The sequence below is a fragment of the Leptopilina boulardi genome, unplaced genomic scaffold (assembly GCF_019393585.1).
Source record: "Leptopilina boulardi isolate dan_hultmark-lab unplaced genomic scaffold, ZJU_Lbou_2.1 LbouV2_114, whole genome shotgun sequence".
Lineage (NCBI taxonomy): Eukaryota > Metazoa > Arthropoda > Insecta > Hymenoptera > Figitidae > Leptopilina > Leptopilina boulardi.
The window spans coordinates 1,015,139-1,041,135 of record NW_026137657.1 but is presented as its reverse complement, the minus strand read 5'-3'; the positions used below and the strand labels follow the sequence as shown (position 1 = coordinate 1,041,135).

Sequence of the window (25,997 nt, the reverse complement as noted above, 5' to 3'; positions counted from 1 at the left end):
GATTTTCTTATATATAACTTTAAATTTTTCTATTTAAAAATTTTTTCGATTAAAAAAAAATTTTTGGAAAAAAGACGATAAAATTTTTTTTTTGGGTATTTTTCAAAATCAGGATCTCATATAACATGTTTCTATATAGAGAAAAATTTGTTTCCGCCACTTTGAAAATTTTTATAAACAAAAGGACTACACTGAAAAAAAAATTTATTTGATTCAAATACTCGATTACTTGACTATTATCAAATAAATATTTATTTGTATCAAATAATTATTATTTGAGTCAATTAAATGGTATTTGTTTCAAGTACAGAAATTATTGGTTCAAATACAATTTATTTAATTAAAATAAATATTTATTTGATAATACTCAAGTAATCGAGTATTTGAATCAAATAAATTTTTTTTCAGTGTACAAAGCTTCCTCCACGAGGAAGCAAAAATAATAAAGATACAGATTTTGATGGTGAAAAAGAAGAAATAGAAAAAGAAAAAAATTCCTAAGAATAGCAGAAAGAATATCTTATTATATCATAATAAGTTTATAATTCCCTAAACTAACCCAAGGCATAAAATATGTATGTACATGTACATATGTGCGAGAATGTGGAGTTTCCGTCTAATTTATAATTTCATAAATGATATTTGCATCAGTGTCCAAAATATTCATCCTCTGGACATTGTCGAGAACTATATAGTGGCTGTAACTTTTACTTTGTAGGTGTCATTACTATATTACACTTGCCCAACATATATACCTATAGACATATACATATATAGTTCACTAAAGTTAAAAGCCTTCATATCTGCCAGATGGTAATGAATAACCGACCCTTTACACAACTATACACTTAATGAAGCGTTGAACATCCGTCTTGATTGCATATAATACTATACATTTGCGGTACCTTCCTCATTTATACTATCACTATGCAATTGAAATTCTCTAAATTCCAAGTATTCATTTCCCCATAAATTTTCAATTAATATTATAAATGCTTTCATAACGTTTATATATCTTCACTGAACAATTTTAAGTACACTCTATCATTCTATTAGCCGAAAATAATTTCAAACATTCTAAACTCAAATAATTAATTTTTAAAAAAAAAAATTGTTTTTAATTTCAATTTTTACAAAATTTGATAAAAAATTGAAAATAATTAAAAGACTTTGTAAAGAAAGATTTTTGAATTAAATTGCAATACTAGCAAAAGATGACAAAAATATAAAAAAAAAGTTAGATTAAACATCTTAGTCTTTTTATTACAAAACCTCTATAAATAGTATCTATATATGTATAAATGTTTATGTACCATATGTACATTTTTATGTATGTACGTGAAATAAAATATGAAATAACTTTTTTTTATTACAAATATAAATATCTCGTCATCAGTAAATACCCTGTTATACGACATACATTTTTCGCAGAGAAAATCAGCTTCTCTTGCAAAAATAGTGAAAACCAGGACCAAAACCAACTTCTCTCTCTCTCTATATATATATATGGTATATATAGCTATATATATATTTGATCAACACGAGTGTTGACATCAAAGGATAACGTGGAAAATAAGTTTTCATTCAATGTTTGCCGGTAAAATTCAGTCAGAAGTCAAATGTGTTGCAATATCCGGTCAATATACTCAACTTGATAAACTTCTACTTCATCATTTTATATAAGTAGTAAAAAAATTTCAATTTTCTTTTCTTTAAAGCAATTTATTTCTTACCAATCTTATATATCAAGCCAAGTAGTAATATTTTTTTCAATTTTTTTTTTTATATTAATCAAGAAATTCAATTTTTTTTTTGTTCATTATTAATTGAGAAAATTCAAAAAAAAATAATAAAAATTTGAAATTATAAAGATGTAAAACACCTTGATATTAAATCAATTTTATTATTTAATTGAATTTAGAAAATTTCAATTATTTAAATTTAATTAATTTAAACCTGCCTAATTAAGTAGTTTAGTTTTTATATATATGAGGCATTCTTTGTCAACTGAAGCCCCCCTCTGTCCAAAATCGGTTTAAGTATAAAATATCGGGCATAGGCCTATTATTTCAATAAAAATAAGTACTTTTTAATTCCGTGTGGCGTTTTTCAAAATTCAAAATGGCGGATCCAATATGGCGACTAACTTTCACAAAATTGATTGAATTTACTTGGAAATTGTTACTCGGTGGTTTTTGGGGTCGCTGATTACGAATCTGGTGTTAGTTTTTAGAAATTCAAAATGGCGGATCAAAAGACCAAAGACCGATCAAAAAGTGCGCCATACATTTTTTGTTCAGAACTTTCTTCTAATCATTATGGCGGTATTCCCGAAAGATTATCGAGCGAGTTTAATTTTTTGAAAATTTTTCCAAATTATTTTTGAGTGTAGCTCAGCATCCGCTGGACCAATCAATAGGTGCGCCATACATTTTTTGTTCGAAATTTTTTCCCTTTTTTATTGGCGGTATTCCGGAACGATTATCTCGCAAATTAAATTTTTCTGAATTTTTTCCAAATTTGTTTTCTATTTTAGCTCAGCATCCGCTGGACCAATCAAAAAGTGCGCCATACATTTTTTGTTCGCTACTTTTTGCTAAAGACTTTGGCGGTATTCCCGAACGATTATCTCGCAAATTTAATTTTTCTAAATTTTTTCCAAATTTGTTTTCTAGTTTAGCTCAGCATCCGCTGGACCAATCAAAATGTGCGCCATACATTTTTTGTTCGCTACTTTTTGCTAAAGACTTTGGCGGTATTCCCGAACGATTATCTCGAAAATTTAATTTTTCGAAAATTTTTCATAAATTTATTCGAGTGTAGCTCAGCATCCGCTGGACCAATCTAAAAGTGCGCCATACATTTTTTGTTCGAAACTTTTTCCCTTTTTTATTGGCGGTATTCCGGAACGATTATCTCGCAAATTAAATTTTTCTGAATTTTTTCCAAATTTGTTTTCTATTTTAGCTCAGCATCCGCTGGACCAATCAAAAAGTGCGCCATACATTTTTTGTTCGCTACTTTTTGTCAAATGACAACTCGATGTGAAAAAATGATTGTATTTTGTTTTCAAAATAAAATACAAGACCAAGAAAAAATATTGTATTCTTTTTTTTAGAATAAAAATCATATGTTATTGTCTTTAATGTTTTTATGATTTTTATTCTAAAAAAAAGTATACAATATTTTTTCTTGGTCTTGTATTTTATTTTGAAAACAAAATACAATCATTTTTTCACATAGAGTTGTCATTTGACGTTTAAAGTTATTGTTATTTTTGAGTGTAGCTGAGCATCCGCTGGACCAATCAAAAAGTGCGCCATACATTTTTTGTTCGAGACTCCCGGGTTTAGACTTTGGTGATATTCCAGAAGGATTATTTCGCAAGCGGTCCAGCGGATGCTGAGCTAAACTAGAAAACAAATTTGGAAAAAATTTAGAAAAATTAAATTTGCGAGATAATCGTTCCGGAATACCGCCAATAAAATAGGGAAAAAGTTTCGAACAAAAAATGTATGGCGCACTTTTAGATTGGTCCAGCGGATGCTGAGCTAAAATAGAAAACAAATTTGGAAAAAATTCAGAAAAATTTAATTTGCGAGATAATCGTTCCGGAATACCGCCAATAAAAAAGGGAAAAAATTTCGAACAAAAAATGTATGGCGCACCTATTGATTGGTCCAGCGGATGCTGAGCTACACTCAAAAATAATTTGGAAAAATTTTCAAAAAATTAAACTCGCTCGATAATCTTTCGGGAATACCGCCATAGTGATTAGAAGAAAGTTCTGAACAAAAAATGTATGGCGCACTTTTTGATCGGTCTTTGGTCTTTTGATCCGCCATTTTGAATTTCTAAAAACTAACACCAGATTCGTAATCAGCGACCCCAAAAACCCCCGAGTAAGAAATTTCAGAAGAATCTGAGTAAATTTTAAAATTTAATCCGCCATATTGGATCCGCCATTTTCAATTTCTAAATACTAACACCAGATTCGTAATCAGCGACCCCAAAAACCCCCGAGTAAGAAATTTCAGAAGAATCCGAGTAAATTTTAAAATTTAATCCGCCATATTGGATCCGCCATTTTCAATTTCTAAATACTAACACCAGATTCGTAATCAGCGACCCCAAAAACCCCCGAGTAAGAAATTTCAGAAGAATCCGAGTAAATTTTAAAATTTAATCCGCCATATTGGATCCGCCATTTTGAATTTCTAAAAACTAACACCAGATTCGTAATCAGCGACCCCAAAAACCCCCGAGTAACAATTTCCAAGTAAATTCAATCAATTTTGTGAAAGTTAGTCGCCATATTGGATCCGCCATTTTGAATTTTGAAAAACGCCACACGGAATTAAAAAGTACTTATTTTTATTGAAATAATAGGCCTATGCCCGATATTTTATACTTAAACCAATTTTGGACAGAGGGGGGCTTCAGTTGACAAAGAATGCCTCATATATATTATTTCAATTTTGATTTTTAAATTTTTAAAAATTATTCCACTCACCGATCGTTGATTCAAGTTGAAGGGGATGCTGGGTCCATTATTCTCTCTGCAATTGATCAGCAATTTGCACTCCGCATTCCGTAATTTTCAAAAATCTTGAGGACACATCACTTTTTTTTAATTTTCGCAACACTAGACATTTATTACGAATTAATTACGATTTAATCACTTTTTTAATCACGCGCATTGAATTTAAACATTATGAAAATAATTTTAAAGAATAAATTTTCAATATACTTTAAATGTGATGAAGAACTTGAAAATTTATCTTAAAATACAAATTTAGTGCTATATTTTTTTTTATATCAACATTATTTATATTTATTTATTATTAACACCAAAAATTTACCAAACCCGCACTAAATAAAAAAATTATTACACTATTTTAAAAAATTCACTAAAATTCATTTAGTTCTCTCAAATATATTTATAAACAATTATTTTTTAATTTTAATTAAAGTTTTTCCATCTTTAAATTGTCACTTTCACAATTTTCACATTTATTTATTATTAAAAACACTAAAAATTTACCAAACCCGCACTAAATAAAAAAATTATTACACTATTTTAAAAAATTCACTAGAATTCATTTAGTTTTCTCAAATATATTTATAAACAATTATTTTTTAATTTTAATTAAAATTTTTCCATCTTTAAATTATCACTTTCAAAATTTTTACATTTATTTATTATTAAAAACACTAAAAATTTACCAAACCCGCACTAAATAAAAAAATTATTACACTATTTTAAAAACTTCACTAGAATTCATTAACTTTTCTCAAACATAATTATAAAAACTAATTTTTTAATTTTAATTAAACTTTTTGTCATCTTTATTTACTTTTCCAATTATGACTCTGAAAGGAAAGAAAAAATATTATCATTAGCAATGATAAGTAAAAAAAACTAAAATATGATTTTTAATATTCAATTTTTTGAGGTTATGTTGAAAATCGCAATGTATTGTCAAAGATTAATTAACAGATTTAATCAACAAATTTGTATTTACATTACTTTTTAAGGTTAGAATGAGAAAAAAAAATGTTGACAATCCGTAATTATAAACATAACCTCTAAAACAAAAGATATTTTTGACAATAAAAATCAAAGACAAAAAGATGACTAAAATTGCATAAATATACTTTTTTTTACAATTAATACTCACCATTAACAGCAATAAATTTCATCCAGTGAAAGAATCATACTTCCAAGTCTATTTATTTCCCGGAGATCCCTCTTCTGGATTAATAACCAAATTTTGAGAAATTTGGCAATTAACCTTACAAAGAGACCGAGAATTAAAAGACTCGAAACAGATCTTCACATTGTTCGACAATGAATGAACACACCATTTACTGCCATAAGCTGTAAAACAAACATATTATTTGCAAAAATTTCACTATCTCACATTCAACGACTTCACGCCATTTTGCCACAATGTTATTACATGCAAATTTTCTTTAAACCAAACGTCACAAAATATCACTTCCTTCGTTAAATAAAAAATTTTTAATATAATAAGTTATATTTACCTTTTTTTCCAAAGAAAATTAACGAAAATCAACTGAACGTGCTGCATGAGAAACTTTTCAAAAGCATTGAACTAGTACGAAACAAAGATGGCGGCAGCACCGGAAGTCTAGAATCTGGACAAAATCATACACCAACTCTGATTGGTCAATTCAGCAATGTAATGTGCTTGCATATGGAATATATTAATTTATGTAATTAAACTAATAATTTTTGCGATAAAAAAACATTTTTTTTGTTAGTTAATAGCCTTCACGTAAAAAATATTCAATAAAGAATAAACATTATTTAAAAAGAACGAGATTGAAATATTTCGATTGATTTTACAATGTTACCAACCTTAACGGCGCACTGACTAGAACATCTGTCAACTAAAATTACTAGATTATTTTTTTTAAAAATGGCGACGCCTGCTGTCAACACTTTTGGAAAAACAATTGTTCCTATTCGTTTTTTACTTGGATTATGTTTACCAAGTGCAAAAGAACATGCTGCAAAAATCAGAATTCCTAGATTGAAAAAAGATGATTACATTAACATGGTTAGTTATTACACAGAAAATATATAACACGTTATGAAAATTATTTTTAGGTTACCTCTTTTCAATTAATTTAATATTTATTTATTTACATATATATTTATTTTACAGTATTTCCGTGATTTCGAATTTGTTTATGCTCACGATCCAAATAAATTGTGCAAAACTGGTGACATTGTTTTAGTAAAACCTTTACCTGAAAAATTAACACGTCTCATAACCCACGAGGTATGTATATCCGTTATTTACAAATTTTCTTATAGATCTATTTTCAATTAGCGTGTAAATATTAATTTAATTATATATTAAAAATTGCAGGTTCTTGAAATTATTTATCCCATGGGAGATGTAGTTGATCCTGTTACAGGAAAGAAAGTTGTTGTCAGCCATTACCGGTAATTTGTTATCTTTTGTTTTTTACTTTTATGATCTTTACAATTTAAAAAAAAAATTTTTTTTTATATTCTCCTGTTAATTAATTTTCATAGAGTTATATTTATTTTCAGAGATGAAAAGAAATCTTTCCGAGAAATGTTTAATACAAAACGTGGATTTGATTATGATAAAGCTCCTCCTCGAGGAAGATTGGAAGGAATTCGTGATTTTACACATAAACCACATTATATTAAATTTTACGAAGGTCAACCTGATACAGTTTAGTGCAAGTAATATTGAAAAAACAATTTTGTACATAGAATTATTGAATTAGAAGAAAATATAGAATTTTTTCCATCATAAAAACATAAACAATAACTTAATTTAATTAAATATTGTTTTAATGACTTAAAAAGAAGATATAACATTATTTTCAGTAATACAAGAAATGAGTAAAAACATTTTGTTCAGTGCTTAATTTTTCGTTTTGTTCTAACGCAAAATAAAATATAAAAGCTAATTTTCATAAATGCTTTAATTTATTTGTAAAAAAAAAAATACTTTAAAACAATAATTTGCCTCTAATATGCAAATCTTCCTTTTTATCTCAAAATAATATAATTGAATTAGTTTTACGCAAATAGTACAAATATACAGTCTGTAAAATGGTTTATTTTACTATAATAATCGAAGGACCCAGGCATTTTTGTTTTTGTTTTTTTTTTTTTGGAATTGTGACCACGATCATATCGATTAAAAAAAATAATAATAAACACTATGTATTTATAGAATAATGTAATTTTAAAAACCGGGATCACATTCACCAGTATGTTGGTATCCTTTAAAGCACTCAAATCTCACATATTTCAAAACCTGACAAGATGATAAAATGATATATATTTATACCAATTTAATCAGACAAAAATTCTCTCTCAAGAGCTTCACCCATTGCGTTCCATTCTCGTTCGTCTTCAAAATCTTCAGTGTCATCGATTTCTACGGAATCCTCTGAAATATCACCAAGATCCAAATCATCGGGTAAAGGTTCTCCTCTCCTGAAACGCACCACTGGATCATCATCGTCATCATCGTCATTATCTTGCTGACTATTCTCCGTATCCTCATTGTCATCCTGATCATTAACATTTTCTACATCAGTAGGAGCAAATTCTGAAAAAAAATTTTTTGTTTAATCAATAATTTTTCTAATATTTAATAAATATTAGAGATATGAAAAAATAACCTTCTGCCGAATTAGATTTGGAACTTTCATAATCTCTCTCAAGAGCTTCACTCATTGCGTTCCATTGTCGTTCGATTTCAAAATCTTCAGTGTCATCGATTTCCACGGAATCCTCCGAAATATCACCAAGATCCAAATCACCGGATAAAGGTTCTCCTCTCCTGAGACGTACCACTTGATCATCATCGTTATCATCTTGCTGACTATTCTCCGTTTCCTCATTGTCATCCTTATCATTAACATTTTCTACATCAGACTCACTTGACTCTTCACTTTTCTTCTTACGCTTGGCAACAGTAGGAGCAAATTCTGAAAAAATTTTTTTGTTTAATCAATAATTTTTCTCATATTTAATAAATATTAGTGATAAGAAAAAATAACCTTCTGCCGAATCAGATTCGGAACTTTCATGATCTCTTTTTAAGCACAATTCATTGAGATTGTCTTGATCACCAGCCGTAAAATCAAGTTCAACATCATTCATATCTTCCTCGACTTCTTTGTCCATATCGTTAATTTCCTCTTCGCTGACGAAATAAAGAGGATTTATTGTATTGGCAAAAGAATTTTTTTCTGAACGTTTACGAGATGGTTCTGGATTACTACAATGTGCTGGTGGGATTCTTGATCCTCGCATCTAGAAAATTTATTTTTGTATAAAAATAATTCTCTGAATTTAAAAATTTCTATATATTAGGTATTTAACTTGATAATTATTTACTTACTTTTGATGAAAGAGTATATAATCTTTCGTCAACATGTTCCCAACGTTCTGCACACGTCCAAAGCCAATCTGGATTTACAACTTTGATATTCCCTCGTTTTTTCGCTGTGTTCACCTTTTGTGTTCCTAGCCTCATAGCAACCAAATGCGTTGTTTCGTCCGTTAAATCCTTTAATTGTTAATTTATTTTATTTAATTAATTTAAGAAAAAAAAAATTATTTAGATATATTTACCTGAGTGACTTGTGCACCAAAAGCTTGAGCCACTTTGTATGCCCGACTCTGATGAAGTTTCTGATGAATTGGTATAATGCCACTAAACGTTAAAATCAAACCTTGCAAAACTTTGGCTCGTACTTTGAGTATAACATCACATAATGATTTACGTTCTTTTTCATTTTCAAGATCGGTATAATATTCCGTATGAATCCTCCGTAAAATATCCTCTAAGTACAATAAATAATCGTCTTGATCTTCACACTCTACTTCAACGTTAGATTCAGCCTCGTCTTTTGAATTTTTCTCATTTACATACTTCTCATCTTTCTCTATCAAAGATAATTTTTCTTCCTCAACTGCTTCTTGATCACTAGCTTTAGTTACAGTTTCATTAACAATTTCCTCAGTTTCTTTACTAACTTCATTAATTTTAGTTTCTGTTTCTTTACTAACTTGATTGATTACAGTTTCACTTTCTTTACTAATTTCAGTTTTAATTTCTTCGCTAACTTCGTTGGTTTTAGTTTCACTTTCTTTGCTAACTTCATTAGTTTCCGTTTTTTCAATAAGTTTATTGGCATCAGCACTAATATCTTTAACAATTTCCTTGGTTTCAGTTTTTTCATTATTAATTTCACTGTGTTGTTCCTCAGGAATATTATCGGTTTTCATTATCACATCTTGCTCAGTACCAATATTTGATGTTGCAGATTTAGTATTATTTTCAGATTCTCTAACTTCATTAGTTTCCGTTTTTTCAATAATTTTGTTGGCATCAGCACTAATATCTTTAACAATTTCCTTAGTTTCAGTTTTTTCATTATTAATTTCACTGTGTTGTTCCTCAGGAATATTATCGATTTCCATTATCACATCTTGGTCAGTAGCAACATTTGATGTTGCAGATTTAATATTATCTTCATCGTCTTCTCGATACATTTCTTCCGTCACACCATTTTTGTCATCTTCATTTTCTTCACATTCATATGATTCCAATTTTCTTGGATCAATCACTTTATTCATACCGGGTGGCGCATGTATATTAGCCGAATGTTGAAAAAAGTAATACGGCTTAACTTGTACCAAATTTCTGCATCCTTGCCAAACATCTTCTCTATCGTCTATTATGCACACCATCTCATCACCACAGGGAAATAATGCCCTATAATATTTTTAAATATTTAAAAATTAATATTAACAAAATAAAAAATAGATACATACTTGAGATTAGGATATTTAGATCCAGGATCGAAACACTCATTTCTGGAGAGTATCCTATCGGAAAAAAGTTCACCGCCATTGTCTAATAAAGCAGCAATTGTATGAGCATATTCTCGAACACCAAATGTACAAATATGTAATTCATAAAGTTTACTCATTTCAGAAAGAAAATGCCGAGTATGAGGCCTTAAGCGTGTATGATACCATTGTGATCTTTGGCTGGGAAGTTTGTAATGAAAAACATCCTGAAAACATAGACATCTTCAATATCTACATAATTAATTAATAAATTAATAAATAATAATTAAATTTGATAAAAGAAAAAATTCAAACACAAATATTATACCTTTATATTTGGATCAACATCATCGTTAGTGGTGTGTATAATAGTTTGATCAAGATCAACTAAAAGAACTAATTTATTATCACGAAGTAATCTTTGTTCATCTTCTTTTCCAATTTGTTGCGCCAATTCGGGACATACTTTCAATTCAGGAATACTATGTACCATTGATATACTCGCTTGACATTCAACAACACCATCTCCTTCTCTTAAATCAATACCACAATCAGCACAAAGATCCTTCATTACTGTATTATGTTTACATGACTCAAGCAAAAGTATTCCTTGCCTATTTTTAAAATAAACAAATAACATTTTAATGACAATATAACTTAAAATACAAAAATATAATACTCATTTTTCTAATTTTAATATTTATTGATAAGTTAAATTTAACAAAATAAATTTATCAATTCATTGGGATAATTTATGAGAAAAATAACAAATGTTTACATTTTCATATACATAACGCGCATTGATATACAAAAACAATTTTGAGGTTATGAAATAATATACACATACCCTGGCTGTATAATTTCATTTGATTTTGCCAAAAATTTTGTGACAAGACCACGCTCATTTTTGGAACGAAGCTTTTCCTCAATATTTGTACTGTCATCATTATTTGTTGACAATGTTTTATATAAAAGTAACACTTTTCCTGGAGCAACCATTGTTCCAGGTGATACTTTCCATTTTATGATTTTTGCTGGTTTTTTACATGAAAATAACACTTCTGTGGTTGCCATTATTATTGTTCGAATGCAGGCAATATAATTTTCTATTCACAACACTATTTTTTTTGTATTTTTAATAGAAAAAAAACACTTAATATTTTACGCGGGAGAATAATATAACACGTAAACATTCACCACGATATATTTATAGGGATGGGTGTGTGTTTTACTCTCGATACATTTCGACTGTATCGATTCGATATGTGTCGATTAGTTGTAAATCGATTATTTAAATTTTTGAATTCAAATTCATCAACTGTGAAATTTAATTTCTTTGTTATTAATTGATTGTTTTTGTTTATTTATCTTGTAAATATTTATAGATATTGTGTTAATTTAAAAATTAAAGAATCATGTGACCGTGTAAGAGCGGGAACTATGATATATTTTAAATTTGCAACATTGAACTTTGCAGTTCGATTTTATTTTAAAAATAGTTTTTTCTTTTTGAAGAAATATAAAGTTATTCAATTATTATAAAAAAATAAATTCTTAAGTTATTTTTATTGTTTCACATAATTTATATGTTTATTTCTTTCTATTAATTTCAATTTTACTTTTTTATTTTTTTTTTTTGAAACCTTGCAATTTTAATAATAGAGAAACATTTTTTTTTTTAGAAAAAATCACTGAAAAAAAATTTATTTGATTCAAATACTCGATTACTTGATTATTATCAAATAAAAATTTAATTGAATGAAATAATTTTTGAAACCAAATAATTGAATTAAATAAACTGTATTTGAACCAATACTTTTTTTTTTAAAACAAATACCATTTAATTGACTCAAATAATAATTATTGAATAAAAATAAATGTGTATTTGATAATAGTCAAGTAATCGAGTATTTGAATCAAATAAATTTTTTTTCAATGATTTTTCCTAAAAAAAATGTTTCTCTATTATTAAAATTGCAATGTTTCAGAAAAAAAAGTAAAATTGAAATTAAGTTTAATTTAATTAATTAAATTTCGTCTGTACTTGTTCGTTTGTAACTCTTCCTAATAAAATTATTATTTTATTAATTTCTAATTAAAAAAATTTTAATTTTAATTTTATCATTTGATTTTATATGTACCACATTATAGTTATAATTTGATAATAAAATTAATTTCTTTTTTGAAATGTTCAGAAAATTTTTCATAGATTTTATTTTTTTCATTTTATGCATCAAGTTTTCTTCTGGTTAATGTTGACAATTTTTTTTTCCATAGCAATGACAAAATCAATAGCATTATTTCAAGTTCCATAATTATAAACAATTATAAAGTTCAAGGCTGTATGTCATTTCCTAAAAAAAATTAATTTTCCTTATAATAAATATTATAATGTAATATTCAAAATAGTATTAATACTTTATTTATGTCAATATTGTATATGTTATAGAAATTTAATAAATGATTGAATAAAAATTATATTTGCAATTGTGTGTTTTTTTTAATGTTATCAATGTAAAATTAAGGATTAAAAATTGAAAAATCATAGTTCATTTGTAATAATTTAATTTTTCTTATTATTAATAAATTGTTACATTAAAGAAATGAGTTTGTGACACAATGTTGGTGAATGGATGATGTTAATTTGCACCTATATTTTTACGTCTCGAGGTATAACCAACGTTGTGTGACATTTTTTTTTTTTTTTCTTTATGTAGAGATTTTGAATTTCAGTAATCATAATTAAATTATATATTTGAAGGAAATAAATTAAAATATATGATTAAATTAAAATTAATTAAAACTGAGATAACGATATCGTTAATAATGTAACAGAATAATAATCTCGTATTCTTTCTGTCAAGCAATATATAAATACAGGACCGGGGTTTTAAATATCTTCTCTAATATATATATTAACAAACTTTCTTTGACGGACGTTCGGCTATCACATTTTTCCTTGCATTTAATATAATCATTAAATTCTACATTTTCTCCAACTATTTATACAATAATTATATTTCATTTCACATAAAAAAAAGCAATTCGGAAATAGTCGCACCGAACTCCGTCTCTTTCAAGATATCTTTTTTTTATACATAAATATATTTATATCTCTTTAAATAAATTATTTTCTTTAAAGAAACAAACGTCTCAATTAGTATTCTTGCGACTTCTCTTTCACATTGATTCATTTTTTTTTATGATTCAAAAATTCATCGAAAGAATTTTTTTTTTATTTCATTTTTGGTCCATTCATGACAAAATATAAATAAATAATGATAAATTTTTTGCGCTTGACTAGATTTTACACTCAATGGTACAAGAGAAAATGCACCCCACATACATGCTATCATTTAATATTTAATATGGATCTAGTCATTATACATATTATAATTTATAATATTGATTTCTATAAAAAGGAATAAAGGACAATTGTAAAATCATTTGATTTCACAATATTTTATTAGTCTCATTGTTGTATTTCTAATAAGAAATAAAAATTAAGAATGAGAAAGAACGTGTGTTGATGTCATCAATAAATAAATAAATAAATAAATTGATAAAAATGCTTATTCAAAAAGTTTTTTGGCATAATGCCAAATTTTGAAGAAATACTCGTCCTTTCTCAACAGCCTCGCTCTCGCATAAGAATGAATATCCGCGTCCATATTATGATCGCGGAGCCAGGAACTTGTATTCTCTGTGCTGAAACTTAAAGATGTTGTTTCTCCTCGATCTGGAGCTTCGGCCACTGGTTCAATCACAGTTAATTCTGCAAAAAAAAAAATACATTTTTCTTAATCTATAATTTATAAATAATTTTTCTATAAAATAATTTATTAATTTTTCTATTAAAATTGAAAAAATTAAATTGTTAAAATTTACCATCTGGTAAATAAAACTAATTGGTAACAAAATGGATTAAATTTTAATTTATTACAAGATTGTAAAAATGTAATATAATTATTCTCAAGTTATACTGAATGTTTTTTCTTTGTTCTAAAATAAAACCATCGTTATGTTGATAACTTTTGTTTCCATAGTGATGGCAAAATCAATATATCACTATTTATAAATTTCAATGTTTTTTAATAAATATAGCCAAACTTAAAAATTTATAATTAAAAATTAGAAATTATTAGAAAATTTTGGTTAATTTTAACTAGTGCGCAATTAATTAAAATTAATGAATTGGTATTCATTTTTTGGATGGAAAGAGTATTTATCGTTTACGAATATCTTAAAAGATGTTCTTAGTTTTTTTTTTTTTTACCAAAGAAGTTTTAATCGATAGCAATTATAGACAATCGAATTGAGATAAAATCTAAGAATATGAAAACTTACAATTCTAAAGTGTTTTTAAAATATAAAATACAAACGATTTGCAATGTTTCTTTTATTATCATTTTTGGATCAACAAAATTAATTCATGCATATATTTTATATTTAACTTTTTTAAAAAATAGAAAAAGAATCAGACATTATTGAACTGTGAATACAGTAGCTGCTTTCAATCTTGTTAAGGAAAAATTGAAATAAACCTCATACAATGAAGTTGTGCAAATTCGAGTTAATTGTTACTATCATTTTAATTTGGAGAGAAACTCTAGGACTATCTACGAAAGAAAATTACTATAATGGATTAGTGAAATATCTAAAAGAGGAGTCAAAAATGCATCAGGTAATGTTCATTTTTGATGATCAACACAAAAACAAAGAGAAATCATTAGAATCACTTGTGAAGACAGTCAAAAAAGATTTTCCATGCTTAAGTATCATCATAAGTGATAAAAAAAGGTTAAATCTTCTTCATGTACGGAGAAATAGACGTTTAAGAAAGACAACGCTTTTTGTGATAGAAAAAGACACTATAAACAACAGAACAATTAAAGAGCTACAAAATGTTATGTTAAAAATTAAATGGACAGCGCATAATTCACCACAACCAAAATGTTTAATTCTACATTCAGGAAAATCAGATGACTTGAAACAAAAAGAAATTTTGCAAAAACTATGGAAAGATGAGTTTTTGGACATTACGATTTTGGTATATGATCAACAAAATCGTATCTTTCTGAAGAAGCAAAGAGAAATGCTACCAGTTTTGCATCAGATGAATCCGTTTACAAAGAAATATTCTGCTTATCAAATTTCATCAAAAAGTCAATGGTTTCCGAAAAAACTGCAGAATATGCATGGTTATCGTCTAAATCTCTTTATTATGGATCAAAAAATTCCAAATTACAATTACATTAAAGAATGGAAATTTGCTGCACTTTTAGCACACGGAATGAATTTTAGACCCAATATTTCTATAATCATTAAAAATGAAAGATCAGCTTCATCGCTTCGTAAAACCTTATTTCAAAAGAGAGCTGAAATGTGGATAAATCCAACGTTTTATTATGATTATTTAGATGAGCAATTTTCAAATTTTGGCTATATTGGTCAATATGATGTTAAAGTTATAGTTCCCAAATCTTCAAGAAACTTGAAAGTCATTGTTATTTCACAAGAGTTTCTCTTCATGATCATAATAACAATTTGTACAATTGGCTTACTAAAATTAGTTGCTATTATGATGAAATTCAATCAAAGTACATGGCAAACGTTGAACATCAGTCAAATTATAATGGGAATGTCTATTGTTGAAGAACCAGTAAAAACGAAGGAGAGAATTATTTTCGGATCGGTATTATTAGCTTGCATGGTCTATACAGGCTATGTTTTTACAGTTATCCTGGAACTCGCATTACTACCGTCGCCTGAAATAACAACTCTCGAAGAATTAGCTACATCGTCATTGATACCAATGATGAATTCGTATTTATTAAACCAGCGCATGAAATATAGCTTAAATCCTCATATTCGTCAATTGGGATTTAAAGTTACTGAAACTCCAAATAATTTCAGCTATTATGGATGCCTAAAGTATATGAATGATTATCGAAATGTATCTTGTTTTTCTTATATTGCTGAAAATACGTTAAATAATTATGAAAAATACAATGGAAAATTGAATGCAAAAGTTTTGACAGAATCTGTGTTACAAGTTAGCAGAGTTCTCTTTTCGAGAGGTTATTGTCCGTACATTGATCGCTTTAATGAAATTATCTTAAGAATCAAAGAAGGTGGTTTCCTAAGGGCATTCTTTGATTATGAATCAAGAGAATTTAAAAGTGTTGAACCACCAGAAGTAATCGAAAAAGAAAAACTATTGCTTATCTCGTTTTACGTACTTTCTATTGGATTCACCCTTTCCATTATGGCATTTCTGGTTGAAATTTTTGTAAGCATTTTTGGTAAAAGATTTTTTGCTCCATGAGGTGGAATTTGATTTGATTTTCTGATTCTGAATCAGTGATAAAAATACCTCTGATTCTCATAAGCGTACACAAGATGATAAATCTGTTAAATTCTACTGATTAATCAGTTCCCAGGTGAAAAAATTAATGTTACTAACGTTAGTACCTATAAAAAAATTAAGAGTTTCTAAAATATATTTTCACATAAACTTTGCCACTACTTTCCCATTACCACTTTCACTTTCACTTAAATTTTTTCTAATTCTCAATCGCATTTCCATTCTCACTTCTACTCTTTCTAATTCTCATTCCCACTTCACTTCAACTTTATCTAATTTTTATTCCCATTTCCACTTCCACTTTTTTATATTCATTGCTACTTCCACTTTTTCTAATTTTCATTCCCATTCCTATTTCCACTTCCAGTTTTTTATATACATTGCCACTGCCACTTTTTCTAATTTTCATTCTCATTCCTATTTTCACTTGTTTCAATTTTCATTCCCATTTTATCTTTCACTTTTTTATTTTCATTACAACTTTTTTATATTTTCACTCCCACTTCAATTCCTAATTTTTTAAATTTCCATTATCACTTTCACTTTTTCTAATTTCCATCCATGGTAATTAAAAAAAGTGGAAATGGTTAGGTAAATAGAAATTAGAAAGAGTTTTAGTCGAAATGGCAACAGCTAATGAAAATTAGAAGTGGAAAACATGGGAGTAGAAGTGGGAATGAAAATTAGAAAAAAGGAAGTGGGAATAAAAATTAGAAAAAGTGGAAGTGGAAGTGGTAATGAAAATAAAAAAGTGAAAATGAGAATGAAAATTAGAAAAAGTGAAAGTGGAAGTAAAAGTGGAAATGAGGATTAGAAAGAGTGAAAGTGGGAATGGAAGTGCGAATGAGAATTAGAAAAAGTGGAAGTGAAAGTGGTAATGTAAATAAAAAAGTGAAAGTGAAAATGGGCATGAAAATTATAAAAAGTGGAAGTGAAAATGGGAATGAGAATTAGAAAAAGTGAAAGTGGAAGTGAAAGTGGAAATGAGGATTAGAAAGAGTGAAAGTGGGAATGGAAGTGCGAATGAGAATTAGAAAAAGTGGAAGTGAAAGTGGTAATGTAAATAAAAAAGTGAAAGTGAAAATGGGCATGAAAATTATAAAAAGTGGAAGTGAAAATGGGAATGAGAATTAGAAAGGCAAAGTTTCTGCAAAAATACAATTTAGAAACATTTTCTTAATTTTTTTATAGGTACTAACGTTAGTAACATTAGTAACGTTAGTAATATTAGTAACGTTAGTAATGTTAATTTTTCTACCTGGGATTAAATTTTCTAAATTATTATTTTTGCTTATTAGTGTTCGTCTGTAAATTTTCCGAATAAAATAATTAATTTCTAATTAAAAAAAAAACTTTTAATTTATAATTTTATCATTTGATTTTATATATATCACATTTTAGTTATAACTTGATAATAAAATTAATTTCTATCTTGAAATGTCTAGAGAATTTTTCATACATTTTATTTTTTTCATTGTATGCATCAAGAATTATGAAATAAAGAAATTTTTTTAACCGCAATGTATGTGATTTTTTTAAATAATAATTTATAATGTAAAAGATAAAGATAAAAGAAATAAAAATGAAAAATTTGAGTAAAAGCCTTACCAGTAGCAGGAACAATTTTGATTGGTTCATCGGATTCCAGTGGCTCACTGAAACCGACTTCGTTCTTTGCAAAAATTCTAAAGAGATATTCATGTTTTTCTTGAAGATCTCTGATTGTAAGTTTTTGAATGTCAGCCTTAACGCGGCCAACTTCCATCCACATTGTCTTCTTAACATCTCTAATTGCAATTTTATAGGCTTCCAATGGTGCTCCACCATCAGATTCAGGTCGACCCCATTCAATAGCAATTGTATTTCCAGCGATTTGCCTTATCTCCAAAGGTGCCGTTGGTGGTGATGGAACAGCTAAAATAAACAATAAATATTATAATTTCCAAAAACTTCAATAAATTTTGTTACAGTTGTAATTTTTTATCACCAATTAATTACATGCAATTTTCAATAGTTATTTTTTAATATTTAGATATTATTCCATAAATTATTGTATATTAATTTTATTATTTAAATTTATTCAAAATTTCAAATTGAATTAAAATTATTAAAATTTATTATTTTATTAATTGTATTATAGAATTACTATATTATTATATTACTGTAATGTTACATTGTTAAAGTACTTTATTATTCTCCTATACTAATCACTAAAATTATTAATTATTAATATTATTATTTAATAAATGAAGTGAGAGTTATTATAAAATTAAAAAAAAATGATTAAATCAAAAAATTAAGGGGATAAGGTAAAATTTATCATAAAAATGATCTAAGCAGAGAAGTGTTGTACTTCTGAGAATGAAGCGGAAGCGATGATACTCTTTCTGCGAGGGAAGCGATGTTTTATTTCTCTCTGTGAATGAATCGACGATGATTGTTTTTTTTTTTTTTTAATCAAAAAAGAACTTTTCGAAATGACAATTTAGAAATATAAAAATAATTTGAATAATAAATACACTGAAACTCATGTTACTGAGACACTATTGTCTCGCTCAATAACTGAAGTTTCAGTGTATATAAATTATTTTCTTTAGTATTTACTATTAATATTAGAGAAATATAATTTTAATAGACCTTTGAATTGAACTTTTTTTTTTTTTAAAAATGTCTTTCAATTCAAAATTTGTTTAAAATATTTAACTGTAAATGATACTTACATGCATGAGTTTGTAATGTGACTGGTTCAGATGTAGCTGGTGGACTTAGACCAATACTGTTCTCAGCAAATATTCTAAATAGAAATTCACTTTCTTTGAGATTTTCCACACAATAGGAATTATTTGCAGCATCCAATGTTGCTACTTTGGTCCATTTGGCACCTTTTCCAGTTAATGGTCGTTTTTCTATTACGTAGCCTAAAAAAGATTTTTAAAAAATATATTTATTTATTTCTTAGTTTTTATTTTAGAGAATAAAACAGAAGTTTTCAAAATAAAAAATTACCTGTAAGATCAACACCTCCTGTGCTTGCCGGTGGAGACCAATTTAATGTGATACTTCTACTGGTAACGTTTGTCACGCTTACATTAAGCGGACACGATGGAGGTGCTATTCAAAAATAAATAAATATTACTAAGTATTCTTTAAGAAATGTTTTCATTTTTTTTTTTTTTTAATGAAGAAATTGAAAATGATTAATCGCATAAAATTGGCAGCAAACTCACTTTTAGAAACTACGGCAGTACCAGCGGGAAAAGTGCCAAGCAATGCATAAATTGTTCTTTCATTAACCATGGTTATTTCTAAGAAGAAGCGTAAAAGCAACATCAAATAAGCAAATATTTTTCAAGAAAGAAAAATTATGAAAGAAAAAAAAAATGATTGTTAATTTTGTAAAAATTTACTTACTGAGACGTTTTCCAGCAACAATTGGTTCTTCAGATATATACGGTGGTCCTGTACCAATTTTATTTTTAGCCGATATTCGAAAATCGTAACTCACATCAGTCTTTAAATCAGATAAACTGAAATGTGTGATTCCTTCTCGCGAATTGCCAATCTACGAATGAAAAATAAATTATTTGTATAAAATTTATTAATTTTTAATGAACTATAATTGCTAATTGATCATTGTTATTAATTATTTGTAATTATTATCAATGAATTAAATACCTTCTTCCAAGTTGTTTTTGAAGTTTCTTTCATATCAACAATATATTCAATAATTGGTGTTCCTCCATCGTATTCCGGTGGTTGCCATGATATCGTAAATGATGTTTTTGTCATTCCAGAAATTTCTAGCGGTCCCCTTGGTGCTCCAGGTTTATCTAAAATTAATAAAGTTCAATTCGAGTTCAAAAATGAAAAAAATTATTTCACAACTGATGATGATCGTAAAGAAAATGAAGGTACTGGAAAAAATGATGTCTTACCTAATGAAGATGTTAATTTTATAGGTTCAGATTCCAAAGGTTCTGATGATCCAACATCATTTCTCGCAATAATTCTAAAGAGATAATCCGTTTCTGGTTGCAATTTCTCAACGCAAAAACTCGTTGTGTCCGGATCAACATCAGCAACCTTCATCCAAACTTTTTTATTTGGATCACATTTTTCTATCGTGTAATTATTAAGATCAAGTCCCCCTGTGTCTGTCGGTGGTTTCCAATCAAGCATGACTCGATCCGGTTGAATTTGTTTCACGACAATTGGTCCTTGAGGCTTTCCTGGTTTATCTATTCAACATTCAAAGAAAAATTAAATTTCTAAATTTATAATAAAATTAATTTTAAATAAAATAAATGAAAATCAAATATTAAATTCTTAATTAATAATATTCTAAATAATAATTTAGCTCACCAATAACTTTTAAATTGATCTCAACCCAAGCACTTCCAGCTTTATTTTCAGCTTTAACTGTATAAGTTCCAGAATCTTCTCTTATTAATGAATAAATTGCAATTGTTGACGATGTCTCATCAGTGTAAATTGAAATTCGTTTATCTTCAATTGTTTTCTTATTTCTCGTCCATTTGATATCTGGTTTTGGGAATCCTGTTGAGATAGCTTCAATTTTCCATTGACCCTGGGCGTTGATCTTCTGTGTTACAAGAGCCTCATCAACTGTTATTGTCGGCGGTTCTTGAATCTTCAATTCACAAGTTGTTTCCGCTGTTCCAGCTTCATTTTCCGCCTTCACAGTAAACGTTGCTGATGATGTCTCCGTGGTTTCTTCAATGGTATACTTGGCAACGCGATTTTCATACGTGATATTTTTGTTTTTAAATGGACTACTATCTTTGAACCTGCATCAAAATTATTATCATCAATATATTATGAGAATTGGAATTTGGAAAAAAATTAAGTATAATACAAACCATGAGACTTGTGGAATTGGAGTTCCACCAATGACACAGGAAAGGGAAACTGTTTTCTTTAATCCAGTGACAATACTCTTCAGTGGTTCCAATATTGTTGGCGATTCAGAAGCCGTTGGTTTTGTCACTTTGATATATTCTGAATTTGGTGAAGCTTCACTTGGACCCACTTCATTCACTGCTTTTACTCGGAATATATATTCTTTATTAGTCGTTAATTGCGTTACTTTCTGCGATGTTTCGGTGATCTTTTCCGTAATATTCGTCCAACTGTAAAAGAATAAAAATTTAATAAAAATTTTTCATTTTTATTTGAAAATTATTATCGAATACATACGAAATCTCTTCTCTATCATGATATTCCAAAATATATTCTATAATCGGTGAATTTCCATCTGATTCCGGTTCTTTCCAATGAAGTGTCACTGAATCATCAGTAACTTCAGAAGGTTCTGGTTTTCCAGGTGGACTTGGTACTTCTATTTAAATAAAAATATCCATTATACTTCTTTCTTTTTCTACAATTTTATAATTTATTTAATTAAATTAAAATACATACGGACAATGACGACTTTAATATTGACTTGAGCTTCACCATGAGAATTGACAAGTTTCAATGTGTAATCACCAATATCTTTTTCTTCAATTTTCTTGATTGTCAATGTTGCCGATTCTTCTTGTATATTGGGAATGATTCGTTTTGTTTTCGATACAATTCTTTCGTTAACGGTCCACTCGTCTGTTGGCATTGGTGATGCTGAGAATTTTACATGAATATCCACATCTTCACCTTTCTTCACTTTATAAATTTTTGGACAGTCCATATTTATTTTCGGTGGCGTTTCAATTACTGTGGGGAAAAAAAAAATAATTTTAAAATAAGAAAATTCGAAAGATCAGATTAATTTAGGAATTGGAAATAAAATGATTAAATGATACTTACTTTCGACTTTTAATTTTGAAGATGATTTCACATTCATTGCAACGACGCTGTACTCGTATGCATCTTCAATTGTACATTTCTTAACAATAAGTTTCTTAATTGGACCTTCATCAACAATAATGTACTTTGGAGATTCTTTAATTTCTTTTCCTTTCCTGCAAAAAGATTTAATGAGTTAAGTTAAAATTATCTAATTTTTATCATCTTGATCAGTATAATTTCTACTCACTTGAACCACTGTACAGGAACATCTGGTCTTGAAAGTTTGACCGTGAATATAGCATCAGTGTTCAATGGTACCAAAGTTACATCCGGCAATCTTGTGATGAAATCAACTTGTGGCTCTTCAACAATTAATTTTGCTGACGAGGTTTGTTTGCCAACTTCACAAGAATAAACACCAGCATCTTCTAATTCGGAATTGTATATTTTAAGTTTCTGCCTCTTGCCATCAATGGAGAGTTGAACATGTTCGGAGAATTTGAGTTCTTCACCATTCTTGAACCATTTAACAAGAGCATCACCTTTTGTAAGTTCAATTTCAAATGTTGCTTTCTCACCCTTTGCTATTCTAACATCTTGCATTTTGTTTATAATCTCCGGTGGTAATTCTAAAAAGAAGAATTAAAGTTATAAGAAATGATGAAAAAAAATGTAAAAATTAGTTGAATAAATAACCCACCAACAACAGTGACTTCTGCTGAACATTCATCATCAACAAGAGCACAAGTGTATTCACCCTCGTCATGGACTGATGTACTTCTGATAAGTAATTTTCGAACTGTACCTTCCTTGCAAAATTCAATTTTCTCTTCCGTTGGTTTTAGAGGAACTCCATCCTTACGCCAGGATACATCTGCAGTTTGTGATGTGATTTCCACTTCCAATATTGCAACTTCACGTTCCTTGACTTCTGAATCTTGTAATTTTTTCACAAATTCGGGTTTTGTAGCTAATTGAAAATTAAAAGTAATTAATTAGTAATTAATAATACTTTCGAAAAATTTTTGATATTAAAAAAATCAACTACCTTTAACAGTGACATCACAAGTTGTTTTTTGATTCTTGACAGTGCATTTGTATGTTCCTTCATCAGGTGGACTTGATTTTTTGATGACTAATCTATGTGTACGTCCTTCTTGAATTATTTCACGATGATCCATACCACTGATTTCTTTGTCATTATGCCACCAAGTTGTTGAAACTGTATGTGATGTTTCGCATGTCAATTCCAGTGGTTTATATTCAACAACAGTGATCTTCTTTTCTAATTTCTTTGTGAATGTCACTTTATCCACGTCCACAGTCACCTTTGCTCCATGTGATGCTTTTCCAACTGGATTAACAGCTACACATTTATAATCACCGGAATCAATTTCCGAATCGGCATTTTTTATTTCCAATGCAATATTCTCTCCATCGTAGCTTTCAGTAATATTTGGCGATTTCTCCAATGGTTTATTGTTTCTAAAGAAAAAAATATTTCATTATTTTACTTTGAATTTAAATTGGTAATATCAAAATTTATTTGTAAATTAATTTGATAAAAAAATTTTAAACCCACCTTAACCACGACACCATAGGAACTGGATTTCCAGTAACTTTAGCCACCAATTTGAAGGTTCCTTTTTCTGGAACTGTAACCTCCTGGAAACGTTCAGTGAATAATGGTGGTTCCGGTGCACCACTCGGCATTTCTGTTAAAATTTTTGGAAAATAAATTAAAAATATTAAAAGATTAATTAATCATTATAAACAAAGAAGCAAAAGCAGAAGCATTAAAAGCATGTCCCTACCCTTTTGTTGTGCAGGCAGAGCGTAACCTTTTGCTAATTCTACAGCTAAAGCAAGTGCAGCTTCAAGAACAACAGCAGCTACAATAATTATAGCGAAAGTTTTATCATTAAAGAATTTTGCATAATTATCCGAATAACAGTTAGTTTTAACTCACCTTCAACTGTGAGATTAGCGCGTGTTTCAGCAGTTCCAAGATCATTGGTTGCAACCACTGAATATTCACCAGAATCAGATAAAGTGGGTTGAATTAAAGTTAATGTATTCACATCACCATCTTGTTTTGGTGTGATACCCTTCAATGGTTTTCCATTTTTCAACCATTTGATCTTTGGAGTTGGTTTACCAACAATTTGTGTTGTAAGAACAACAGTTTCACCTTCTCTAATTGCAAATGGCTTCAATGGTTCCAAAATTTCCGGCGGTTCTTGTTCACCGGTCATGACCTTCAATGGAATTTCAATGGTTGCTTCACCTTCTCTATTTTTGGCGACAATTTTATAGCGACCTTCTTGATTCTTTTGAACTTTGGTGATCTTCATAACACTGCAATACATGTGCATGTCACTCTCAGTAACAATCACTGTATTCTCCTTGCTTGTGATTCGTTTATCTTCATAAAACCATGTTATTTCCGGTTCTGGTACTGCAACCAAACGACAATCAAGAATCACATTTTGACCTTCGTCAACGCATTTGGCCTTGGGTTTTCTTGAGAATGTAGGTGGAATTCCCTCTAGAATATCAGCAAGTGAAGATTCTCTGTAAAATATTAAATTAGTATTTAAAATTAAAGAATATAATTAAAATTAAAAGAGATTAAAAAAATACCTTGACAAACTCTTTCTAGAAAGTCCAGTGCCATCGGAACCATGATCTGATAATGGTGCTTCAACAATTAATTCCGTTGTACTTGAGGCAAATCCAGCTGTATTTTTAGCAACACATGTAAACATTCCTGCATCTTCAGGAAAAACTTCTCTAATTATAAGTGTTGCAACGTTATCTTCATCGTAGAACATTTGGAAATCCTGAGATGGTTTGATAATTGCTGTTTGTCGGAACCAGGTAATTTGAGGTCTTGGTGAACCCTCTACCTGACATTCAAATTGAACAGTATAGCCATCGGGTGTATGAATTGGTTGTAATTTCTCAATGAAGCGTGGAGCAGAAGCTTTTTCCCCTGGAGCTGGTTCTGCAAATTAAAGAAATATTCATCTCTCTTCTTTAGCATTTTCAATATTAAAAATTGATTTAAAAAAAATTATTATTAACGCACTTTCAAAAACTGGAAGTTTATCAATCTTCTCATTTAATTTCCTTTGAACATATAGTGTGTAATTAGCTTCATCAAGCAAATATTGAGCTGGTACCCAACCCTTTTCTTGTGTTAAGTGCTTCTTGACGAACCACCAATCGGCGTTTGTATGTTCTAAAAGTAAATTAAAATTATTTAAAATCCTTTAAATATTTTCTCATTTATCTTATTAATTAATCAAAATACCAATTAAATAAACACGTTCTCCTTCAACTAAATTAATAGCTTCATCTGTTTCTGCCACGTATGAACAAATTGAAAATAACGTGTCACCATCTTGAATTACGTATTCGACTTCTGTAATTAAAGTA

The 25,997-nt window shown here is 28.4% G+C and overlaps 3 protein-coding genes and 1 long non-coding RNA gene across 4 annotated transcripts in view; 1 reads left to right on the top strand and 3 right to left on the bottom strand.

Annotated features, from left to right (window-relative positions):
• Positions 1-5,237: 5,237 nt before the first annotated feature.
• On the bottom strand, positions 5,238-6,512 carry LOC127282321 (uncharacterized). Its single transcript, XR_007843195.1, has 4 exons — positions 6,386-6,512; positions 6,049-6,162; positions 5,682-5,881; positions 5,238-5,373 (listed from the first exon to the last, which is right to left on the bottom strand). It is a non-coding gene; the product is annotated as an uncharacterized LOC127282321 (long non-coding RNA).
• On the top strand, positions 6,420-7,489 carry LOC127282313 (28S ribosomal protein S17, mitochondrial). The gene is made up of 4 exons (XM_051306487.1): positions 6,420-6,587; positions 6,696-6,812; positions 6,903-6,979; positions 7,091-7,489. Exons 1-4 carry the CDS (start codon positions 6,447-6,449, stop codon positions 7,242-7,244), a joined length of 489 nt encoding a protein of 162 aa, XP_051162444.1. The 5' UTR covers positions 6,420-6,446; the 3' UTR covers positions 7,245-7,489.
• Positions 7,490-7,611: 122 nt separating this feature from the next.
• LOC127282306 (RNA polymerase II subunit A C-terminal domain phosphatase) lies at positions 7,612-11,612 on the bottom strand. Its single transcript, XM_051306475.1, has 8 exons — positions 11,232-11,612; positions 10,713-10,998; positions 10,367-10,611; positions 9,161-10,307; positions 8,928-9,095; positions 8,584-8,839; positions 8,203-8,511; positions 7,612-8,129 (listed from the first exon to the last, which is right to left on the bottom strand). Exons 1-8 carry the CDS (start codon positions 11,456-11,458, stop codon positions 7,870-7,872), a joined length of 2,898 nt encoding a protein of 965 aa, XP_051162432.1. The 5' UTR covers positions 11,459-11,612; the 3' UTR covers positions 7,612-7,869.
• A 1,320-nt stretch (positions 11,613-12,932) lies between these two features.
• LOC127281907 (titin) overlaps positions 12,933-25,997 on the bottom strand; it is a 97,014-nt gene continuing 83,949 nt past the window's right edge. The window contains exons 57-78 of the mRNA XM_051305920.1: positions 25,873-25,983; positions 25,648-25,800; positions 25,200-25,563; positions 24,526-25,130; positions 24,371-24,448; positions 24,139-24,271; positions 23,605-24,041; positions 23,257-23,526; positions 22,804-23,185; positions 22,575-22,729; positions 22,191-22,481; positions 21,969-22,110; positions 21,632-21,901; positions 21,114-21,559; positions 20,687-20,989; positions 20,427-20,581; positions 20,163-20,313; positions 19,979-20,056; positions 19,758-19,862; positions 19,472-19,669; positions 18,360-18,665; positions 12,933-14,159 (exon numbers count right to left, since the gene is read on the bottom strand). Coding sequence (XP_051161877.1) covers positions 13,957-14,159; positions 18,360-18,665; positions 19,472-19,669; positions 19,758-19,862; positions 19,979-20,056; positions 20,163-20,313; positions 20,427-20,581; positions 20,687-20,989; positions 21,114-21,559; positions 21,632-21,901; positions 21,969-22,110; positions 22,191-22,481; positions 22,575-22,729; positions 22,804-23,185; positions 23,257-23,526; positions 23,605-24,041; positions 24,139-24,271; positions 24,371-24,448; positions 24,526-25,130; positions 25,200-25,563; positions 25,648-25,800; positions 25,873-25,983 — 5,336 coding nt within the window. The 3' untranslated portion in view covers positions 12,933-13,956. The remainder of the gene's footprint in view (positions 14,160-18,359; positions 18,666-19,471; positions 19,670-19,757; positions 19,863-19,978; positions 20,057-20,162; positions 20,314-20,426; positions 20,582-20,686; positions 20,990-21,113; positions 21,560-21,631; positions 21,902-21,968; positions 22,111-22,190; positions 22,482-22,574; positions 22,730-22,803; positions 23,186-23,256; positions 23,527-23,604; positions 24,042-24,138; positions 24,272-24,370; positions 24,449-24,525; positions 25,131-25,199; positions 25,564-25,647; positions 25,801-25,872; positions 25,984-25,997) is intronic.